At 39.1% G+C, this 10,539-nt stretch overlaps 1 protein-coding gene across 1 annotated transcript in view; it reads right to left on the bottom strand.

Annotated features, from left to right (window-relative positions):
- Window positions 1-4,590: 4,590 nt before the first annotated feature.
- The window catches only part of ATP7A (ATPase copper transporting alpha), a 28,504-nt gene continuing 22,555 nt past the window's right edge, over window positions 4,591-10,539 (bottom strand). Inside the window, 4 exon segments of the mRNA XM_040572683.1 lie at window positions 4,591-8,065; window positions 8,884-8,986; window positions 9,520-9,637; window positions 10,203-10,406. Of these exon segments, the coding sequence (XP_040428617.1) occupies window positions 7,789-8,065; window positions 8,884-8,986; window positions 9,520-9,637; window positions 10,203-10,406 (702 nt within the window). The 3' untranslated portion in view covers window positions 4,591-7,788.

The following is a 10,539-nucleotide window of genomic DNA, read 5'->3' as shown; positions in this document are numbered from 1 at the left end:
AGCTGTACTTTAGACTGACACAGCCATCATCTGCATGATCCTGCCTGCTTTGCCTAGCAAAAAGGAATGAGACTGTGGCAAGTTTAGACAGATCACAGATCACGGGCTTTGGTACACTGGCCTACATATTTATATTAAATAAACTGAAGGGTTGTGGTTTGGAGACCAATAATCTGCATCTTCATCTGTATCACATGATCCAGTCTTCAAAAACTTCCTGCTTTTATAACTACTGTCTGCATTCTAAGTTTCTACTTAAAAACAGGCTTCAGCACAGTCTACAAGTTTTTTTTTTTTTTTTTTCCCCCTGCTTGCAGTAGTGCAATATACAAAAGCATATGTATTTTAAAAGAATGTTATGATGGTATTTTTGTTTTTCTCTATCTCTCTGTCCTTGAAATGGAAGATGGAAGGAGACAGGAAAAAAAGAAAAGCCTTCCTTTCCAAATACCAGCTTTCAAACATTAAGCTTGGTTTCAGTGTAGATTTTAGACATGAAGCATCACAGAAGAGATGTGAAGTAAGATCACTTATACTAAAAGGCTTTTACACATGTAACATGTAGCTTACTTTGTGGTTTTAACCTCCAATACCGGTTTAATAACTTTTTTTTTTTTTTTTTAAGTTTTAAAACCTCTTTAATTGATGTAAAACATTTTCTTGGATTCTCAATGCTGATGGAGCCTGGGCATGTATTTTTATGTACAATCTAAATAACAGACATACTGCCCTCATCAATCTTAACTACACATTTATCTATTTTAATTCAACCAGCTGTTATCTTTTGCTCTAGACCATTACTACTGCCTAACTAAACCAAAAAAAAAAAAAAGTGTGCATGTGTGTAACAAATTAGTTTAACAGTCACCAACTAAATAAAAAGACAAATCCCCAGTTACATCCTTCCCAATAGGCTTGTCATTGACCACAGTAAATGAACAGAATCAAACTCAGTGAACAGTTAAGCAGACAGAATAAACCAGCAGCAGCATGAGCCTCCCAGGCTCTTGCACAAGCCCAGGAAGTGGTCCGAGCACCCATGCTTTTTATGAAGCAGATGCAGTTTCCTGACTTTTTAAGAAACAGGGCCCTCTAGGGGAAGGTGGGTGAGAGCTCACTGGGAAATGATCTACCAACACTTCGCCAGGATTTCCGCGTTCCTGCATGGAACAGTGACAAGCTTTTTCTGCCTCTCAGTGAGGAAAGACAGAAGGCGCAGAGTCCTGTCGTGTGTGGGGTTGTGTAAAGCCTCCCCAAGGGAGTTCAGGTGTACCCAAAGGCTTCCGTTGGGAGCACTTTTTGGTGGGAGAAAGTGGCGCTGTACGTGTTTTTTAGGGTCCTAATTAGGGTTCGGCTCAGTGTTCCGGTTAGGGTTATGTTTAGGGTTGTTTGGAAAGAGAGAAGGCTCAGAGTCCTGTTGTGTGTGGGGTTGCGTAAAGGCTCCCCAAGGGAGTTCAGGTGTACCCAAAGGCTTCCGTTGGGAGCACTTTTTGATGGGAGAAACGTATGTGTTTTTGAATCAAAGCCTGACCTTTAGGGCTTCTCAGACTGTTCTATAGAGATGCTTTCTAAAAACATTAATTAAAAAAAAAGGGGGGGTGGGAAGAACATATTTAAAGAAAATTTACCCATATTGAAATGAAAGTACTTAAGCAGGGGGTAATAAAAAAATCTATGCAGGAACTGTGTGCTGGTAAAATGGACTCCATCAAACCTGAAAATATGATGTTTCAGGCAGCAGCTGCATAGGATCCAGAATTTACCAATGGACTACCTGACTATGGCAGGCTGCTGAAGTACAGTATTTCTGCATCTCTGTAATGCCAAACAACAAAGCTTTAGAATAATATTACTTCTAGTGTTATTTACTATATTTTTTCTCATCAGAGCTCCACAAGCTGATATTTGTTCCACTGATTTCATAGAGGGTAAAATGAAACAATATTTGATCCAACTAGATTGACTTTTTTCAATAAAGCAGTAATACTGAATATCAGGATTTTCCTTACCACTCGCTCCCCATGGTGGCAGCAAGCACCTGCAGATGTGAGGCAGGTAAGAAGCTGCTGCAGAAAACAGCTGTATGAGCTAATTTAAAACTTAATTATCTAAGATATTTAACACTTACAGAGACATGGGGCAATGTGGATATATGGCTGTAAGGCGAGTTCAAATTTTGCAGCAGGTATAAAAGCTGGTTTTACTGATGTGATCCTCTTACGGTGATACTGTAGCTAGGTTGGCCAGTATAGTGAAGCTGGACTAGCTCATGAGAATGAGATTTTTTCTGTGGGATTGGAAAGATTAAGGTTTTCCAGACTTCAAGACACAATTTCACCAATATAGCTTATGTTATTCCATTTTGGCTTTGTCTATAAAACCTCCTGAATGACAAAAACTGGTAGAAAAATGTTTGATCTTACCCTAAATGCAGTTGAGATATATTTTATACCTTGGGAGACTGGTTGTGGCTTTAGTCAAACTCTCCTACACGAGCGATCCTGTGCACAGGGACAGAAGCCTGAGGCTGCGGACTGAGGTGCTTTTGATCCACTAAACAATTTGGTGTAAAACGGTAGCTGGACATAAGTGCCAAAGAAAGTGGCCTAGTTAATCTTTTCTTAAGATGCATAAATAAATTCAGCCATAGCTAAAAAAGGCTATTCAAATTGAAACAAGAAAGTTCACATGTTCTCTTAACCCAAAATAACTGAACATGTAAATAAAACAGACCTAAATGTTTTGGTTATTATTTCTGTGCAACAAGCATGTATTTTCAAAACCACAGGGGCTAAAAACCTGGAGGTTTCCACACCTGTCAGAGCGTATTAGGCCAACAAGAGCCAGCCCAAGATGACTAAATTACAGTGTTGTGTCTTAACTGAAAGCGAAATTTTCAGCCTTGGAAAGACTTGGATCCAAACTTATCTTTCTACATGACAGCAGACCTAGCAGAGACAAAGACTCATTATGCCTAAATTTAGTGGTCACTAGACGTGTCTGTACAGCACAAGGGATCTCTCACACCTTGCTCCTTCCAAGGCTAGAAGTACCATCTTACGGCCCCTTCCCACTCTGTTCCCCAGTGCAGCAGGATCTGCCCACCAAAACTCCTTATCTCCATGTGAGACCAGCTCAATGCGAGGCAAAGATGAATTGGGGTCCCATGAAGAGCGATTTTTATGGGACTCTGGCCTGAGTGATCCAGAAAACCAAAAAAGAACTCCCCTTCCAGCAATACAATAAAAACAGCACCACAAAACTCCAGCAGAAACCATTCCAGCTCATCTACCTGCAGACAGGCATAAGGGATACGCTCAAGATGGCATGGTGGGGAAGCAGGCAGAGGCCTTGGCAAACAGGGAACACAAAGTGTTTTCGACAGAGCATGTTTTCTGTTTTTTCAGTTGTTCAACCTGTTTACTTCCAATGCTGGAGAGAGGCTTTGAGAAAGCTCATAAATATACGAGTCTTCTTCAGGCTTTGCACTTTCTTTTTCTATCCTGACATAAGCTGAAGGTAGAAAGCTCTCCAGAAAAATGTCAGTCAGCAACCACAGCCTGAGGACCCGTCAGGATAAAAAGGGCAGTTGGGCTGAGGAGCTGAGAAGGGTGTCTTCTCCTTTGCTTGCTGCTCCTCTCTGCTCAGGATAGCACCTATGCTGTGGCATGGGATTTGTGCTAGATGAGGCCCATTCAAGTGATCCTTTTTGGGATGGGAGCTTGGCCATCTCCATGACAGGAACAGGGGAGTACTCACACTGAACTTTTCTCATCACTGCTTGCGTGACACTTTGCTTTGGGACATGCAGTGACTGCATAAATGACTGTGCTTTAGCCAGATTCTTCTCAGTAAGGCCCAGTGAAAGGCCAAGATGTAACAGGTACAAACTGAAACAAAGGAAATTTCATCTAAACATAAGAAAAAATATATTTTAAAAAACAAACAATAAAACACTGAGGGTGACTGACCACAGGAACAATTTACCCAGAGGGATGGTGGAGATACTAACATCTGACTGGACACAGTACTGGGGAACCTGCTGTAGCTGGCCTGCTTGGATGGATTTGGACTTCATGACCTCCAGCAGTCTTCCAACCTCAACCACTCTGATTCTGTAATAAGGCGACACTCTTTATGAGAGGATTATTCCACAATTTCCCAACTTTCACTAATACCACTTGCCAACAGCCCTACTCTTTCATGTAGGCTGGGCATTTTGCTCAAGGTCATGCAGTTTACTAAAGCTGGAAACATACATAGGAAACACCGATCCTCACCTTTTTGCCAAATAAGCAAAAAAAGACATTGTTTCACCTTTCCAGTTTCAGAGGGAGCTCTTACTGGGTGAAGATGAAATGCATGCGACATGCAAAGGCTGCTTTCGAAATCCTGATCCTGTACATGCCTATTTCAACCTGCTGAAGGGCAATCCAGCATCATCGTGCCCCAGAGGTGCCATGTGCTGCCTTTTAAATTGAACAGGGTGTAAGGAACGGGAAGAAATTCTGCACAGCTAGCAGCAGAATCTATAAAGTCAGCACAAAAAATATTTTGAAGAGATCACAGAACATGATTTAAAAAGTCTTTGGACGCTACATTTTTATTACATAGTTTATAACTATCATTATGATGACAGAGGCACAGTTAATAGAAAGTGCAAGAGTACATTTTTTTCCAGATATAAAGAAATGTAACAGCACTAAATTAACATTCTATAACAACATTCATTTCTCCATTTTTCATACCAAAAAAATGAATTAAAAATCTTAAGTTTAAAGCATTCGGATGGAACTTCTGTTTTAAACAATACTTGTAATAAATAAAATTGTTTACTTGCTTTCATTGTGTTTTGTCAGCTTCACATTCTTCATTTAAAATTTCAAGTGTCTACACTTTTATAAGTTTATTGGCAAGATTCAAAGAGCAATTTTTAAAGCCTTGAGCATATGTACTGTTTCTCCCTTTTTAAATAAAGTACAGGTTTTATAAATAGCTAGTTACAGAAAACAATAACATAGACAAGTAATACATAATTTCATTTGTAACTATGCTTCCAAGTGATATTTTCAATTCTCGAATCCAAACGGTCTCCAACAGGAATAAGATACGTATTAAAACATTTATATTTAGGAAAACATTTACCTTTCACATGATTTCACTTGTACTGTACATTCAAACTGAAAAATACTTTGGTTCTTCACTGTAAAGCACCTTATAAAATATTTTAATCACATGACAAACATTCTTTAAGTCAATACTACACGTTTGGGGGAAGAGGGGCAGGACTGGACAGAACCTATTTTCAAAACCTAGACTCTGAATTCCTTAATCAGCTATACAACACTCAAACGCACTGTGTACTAAATTCAGGTTCAAAAGACATTGCCAGACAGATTTTCCTAAAGAGAAAAACTGGATTGAAAGGGACTTCCTGGACCAGTAAGTCCTGACCAGTGCTGCTGTAGGTATGACTTCAAATGAGCCTTTCAGAAACTCCAGAGCAATTTGGTTTCCGCTCATACTATCTCTAAAAATTAATTTGGAAAGAATTTAGTAAACTCCTCATGCTGCTTTATCTATCAAGCAGGAATATAACCTTATATTACTACTCTGTTTCCTGCAATAAGAACGTGATTTCTGTCACTTATATTCCACATGTACCATAGCCAGGGGCTGGACCAGCTCCTGCAGTAGTGAAACTCCCATCTGAGAGCATGTCAAGATCTGCCTTGTGTCTCCACTGTATGGTTAAGATGACCAATTATCAGCAAAACCCAGACAAAAAAAATAATGCAAATCACTTCTTTTGTTTCATCTGCAGAATCTTGCCAAGAACAACACAGAGTGAGCATGGATTAACAAGAAAACCAAAATCTTTGGGAACAGTTTACATGGTCTTGAAGCACTAAAAGCTGTTTGACAGCATTCTGCTGGTTTTCAGGTAATTATCCACTTCGTAAGAAACAGCTTTGTGAGAAACTGCTTTCTTGCTGAAAACTAAGAAAAACATCTCATGGAATGGCTTTGCAGTAATGCACCTCAGCACTTCTTAACACAATATATACATAGAATCTAATTAAAATTAAAACATATTCACTTAGAGATACTAAGAACCTAATTCTGCAACAGAAATACTTTGTTTCTTAAACCAGTGGCAGCAACAATTACAAATTATGTTGTTCTCACTGCAACTTAAGAAGTATACTGATTCACTAACAACATAATCCACAGTACAACTTTGCTGCTTTCAAACACTGGTACTTTTCCTGGTAGTTAAAAAAATAGTAAAAAAAAATCATACTTATGACTTCCTACATGCACGATCTATGCATTGATATCAGACTTCAAGTTAAAAACTAGACTATTACAGAGATCTGTCATTCTGCACTGGGTATTTCTTCTCTAATAGCACTATTGGGAATTACATGTTTACACCATTAATTGTATTTCATTATTTAGTTCAACATTATGGAACCTGGTAATTGTTTTAGATTGCTGTCTCAGCACAGGATTTAAAGAACAAGGTTTATTAAGTAACAAACAGGTAGCTAGCTACTGGGTGATGAACACCAACTCTATTTCTCATTGAGAATTTTTTAATATTCAAGATTTAATGATCAAAACCTGCATTTTGAGATTTCAGTTCTGTAACAAATGAAGTTGGTCTTAATTTACTAAGCCTGAATCTGAACATCCCAAACTAAGGAGGTTTGGATCTATAGAGTGGGCTGGGGACCGCTCCTGGCCCACTTATCTCTACAGGCAACTGGTGTCAGTGCAGTATCTGACAGATAATGTACTCTTTGATGATGGTAGATATCCACAGAGATTGAAATGTAAGTATTTAAGGGTTGTCTGTGTGACACCAAACTCTTCTGGCTCATTTTGGGAGTGCTAGTTGATACTGGAAGCAAGCACTAACTACATTGCTGCCTTTTTAAAAGCTAAATATTTCAGCTAATAGCACATCACGTTCATATACTCAGATGACAGAGTTTTTGGCTTAGAAGTTGAGAACGAGCAAGCATCAACCCATTCAACCTTCAAGCATACAATCTTAGGAGGAGTGTACTGGAACAGGGATGTATAGGAGTTAAACATGGGTACAATGTTAAGATTGAAACCCCAAATCTCTCAGTCATCTGTCTAACAGAAATTCAGATCACGGTCAGTGAGATGTTACAATGCTAGGAGTGTGAAAAGCTGGAACCAGACGTTTACAAGAAGACTGGCATTCAAGAGGAACCATTCCTGGCACAAGGCAGGCTATAGATACAAGAGCAGTCCTTGAAGTTTTTAAGGCACATATATCTGCAAACACAGAACTTTCAGTATTTCACAGATGTGGGAGTTTATAATTTTTTAAACACAGTACTAAACTTGACTATGCATAAAGAAGCCTGTTACAAGGCTGGGAAATGCATTTCTGGTTCCTTAGTCTCCTTAATTGTATCTTGATATTCCGCCAAAAAAAGCAAACTTCATGGAATGGTAACACAGCTCTGTTCACAAGCATTAACGGCTTCTACTCCTCTTTTTTTTTTTTTGTTAAGTCTAACTAAAGAAAATAGAAAAAGATACTGGGAGGTCACTAATAAACTCATTTTCTACATTAAGGAAGAAATATCTGTATAGAACAAACCTCATAAAGGTAGAAAAGCATCTGTAATGACCTCCAGAAGTGATCATTGCTTGCACAGACTTGTAGACAGTTGCTAAGGTTGTTTTGGTTATTTTTCCATTTTGTTTCTTCTGCCTTTTTTTGAGGGCATGTGCGTGAGTCTTTCATAATGTTGTGTCATCATCTTCTCCAAAATCTCCCACCAACAACGAATGCTTATCTGGTTCATTAAGAACTATGCTGTTCACTGAACGCTTGTCTGAAAAGAGAGAATTTATGGAGGCTCTACTGTAATTGATGATGCGATCCATTAAGCTCAGTTTACGAGAGTTTGTGCCAGTCTCATCAATTCCGATATGGACACTGATTTCTGATGAGCTCTTGTGCTTCATTTGGCCACGGGCCCGGAACTCGAGTTTCTCAGAACTTGGTTTCTGGTACCTATGGGGGGGCGAGAAAAGAGGACAATGTGTCTCAGGATTAAGTAAGGTACACTAAAATATGGAAAGAAGCTAGCCTTAAAGTGCTATAATCACACGCAAGCCAGAGACATTTATAATATGATCCATTTTACAGTGATTGAAGTCTCAGATTTTGAGAGTCTACCATACAACCAGAAGCTGATTCTGTGCTTTTTTGCCAGGATGCAGAAGAACAGGTAAAGCAGACAGGTATCACTCAGTATTTAACTGCTTTAGTGGTACTGAGCATCTGCAAAACATGTAACAGCAAAGTGTATCTGCTAACATTTACCAAGTATTCTGCTCTGCTTCCTCTGAAACCAAGCGTGTTAACTGGACAGCAAAAGATACCATTCCTACCTCAGTGCTACACTGCTCCTAACTGTGAAGTAAGGAAACAAATTCTTCATTGACAAATGCAGCTTGGTTTATCACCAGTCCTCGGTGCTTGTGCAGAGTGTACAGCTGCGCTGTCTCAGAAGCCTCACTTTTCAGCAGTCAGCATGTTCAGACAAGATTTCTCAGAAATATACAAAGGGCACTAAGGAATTTGAAATTTTGAACACACTTTTGAGTTCTACGTTTCTCTTAATTTTTAAATACTACCTTCTGAAGTATTATGGGCTGACTACTCTTCTCAAGCAAGAATCAACCACTGCCAAGCACAGGCTTGCCCAAATTGTTCTCCAAAAAGTTTCAAAATCTGTCACAGCCTCACACTCATTTTCTGCCACTTAAAGGAAAAGACCTGAGCTTCAAATCCAAGTTACAAATAACAAATAAGTTTTTCATACTCACATCTTCAACAGCAAAGAAGAAAGCACAACAGAGACAGAGGAGGCGGCCATTGCTGCAGATCCCATCCAAGGTTGCAAAACCAGACCAATGGGCAGGAACACACCTAGAAAAAGAAAATAATAAGTTTAGGGCAGTAACACAGCATTCTTCATATATGAATCCAACGCCTTATGTAAAAACACAAAACTTCATGAGGACTTTCTAATTTCGTTCCATTTCTATTATGTTAGTAAATGATTTTAGTCTAGTATTAAATAAATATTTGCATTGAATATTTGTTACGTCCTATCTCGCGCAGAACCCACATGTGAATACAGCTGACCATGTCACTTATATAATCTGTAATTCATAGGTAGGCATGTCTTGCCAGCCTTGCAGTAAACTGCTTGTTTGTGGGATCAAGTTCATTTAATAAACAGTTTATCTTACAGTCATTTTGATGTGCTGAGCATATCCACAGCAGCTGTAATGTGGGAAATGACAGTGCACAAATTGCCTGCAGAGGTTGCAGTGGCATAAGAGCTCTGCTCTTAACGTCCATCAGAAATAAAGAAAATGGATACTCTTCCATACAATAGTAAATCCATGTAATCTGTTGGCTAAGCACAGTTTTATTACCACAGGAAAATCACATACCAGCAGCTATGGGAACTCCAATGAGATTATAAATTAGAGCAAAGACAAAGTTGATCCGGATCCTTTTGACGGTCTTCCTTGATAAATCTATACTTGCTACCACATCCATTAAGTCATCCTGGAAATTAATGTTTATAGGAGAAGTCAGAGATAAAAAGCATACACATAATGTCACCATACCCCCATTTTTAAGCTAACTACCATACACTGGACATAACAGACTACATGTAATAAGTATTCTGTAAGTTGCTCTATTTCATCTGCATAGAGCCCATACAATGAGCACCAGCCTTATTTCAGATGCCACCATAACCCAAACAATGTATACAGCGCTATCTGTAGGGTACAGGTCTAGACAACACAGTTCCTGTCAAGGTATTGTTGATACACAGGAAGAAGTGACTGTAACCTTACAGATATTCTGATATGTTCCTTAAATATGATTTATGTTTGCCAAAGGTCACCCCATTTTTTTCCTCCTTTGCCAACTCTAAAATTTGAATTACCCCTGAATTTGTAGGAGCAAGAAAATGGGGAAAGCTTCCTTTACAGGTCACGTACCACTACTAAACAAGCAAGACAAAGACAATCTCCAGTTGTACTGGCTTATGAACTACACCTCAGCAATGGTCTGAATCACTCAAGACATCATCTCATTTTCATGAAACATTCTTCTTTCTTACCTTAATTAGAACCACATCAGCTGCCTCGATGGCTACATCAGTACCCGTGCCAATAGCAATTCCCACATTAGCCATAGCAAGTGCAGGGGAGTCATTGATACCATCTCCAACCATGGCCACCCGTTTTCCTTCATCTTGTAGCTGTTTCACTTTGGCTACTTTGTGGGAGGGAAGAACCTCTGCAAACACTTTGGAGATGCCAACCTATGGGGAGGGGTAGAGAGAGAGAACACAGGAGTAGCTTTCCTACTAGCTATCAAAGTTTCTGCTTCTAATAATGCAATTATGAAAGCCAAAACCCACATTATGCTCTTGAGTCAAAAGACCAAACCCTAAT

Source organism: Cygnus olor, chromosome 13, assembly GCF_009769625.2.
Source record: "Cygnus olor isolate bCygOlo1 chromosome 13, bCygOlo1.pri.v2, whole genome shotgun sequence".
Classification (NCBI taxonomy): Eukaryota; Metazoa; Chordata; class Aves; order Anseriformes; family Anatidae; genus Cygnus; species Cygnus olor.
Note: the sequence above shows the minus strand (reverse complement) of the source record. Positions and strands in the feature narration are given on the sequence as shown.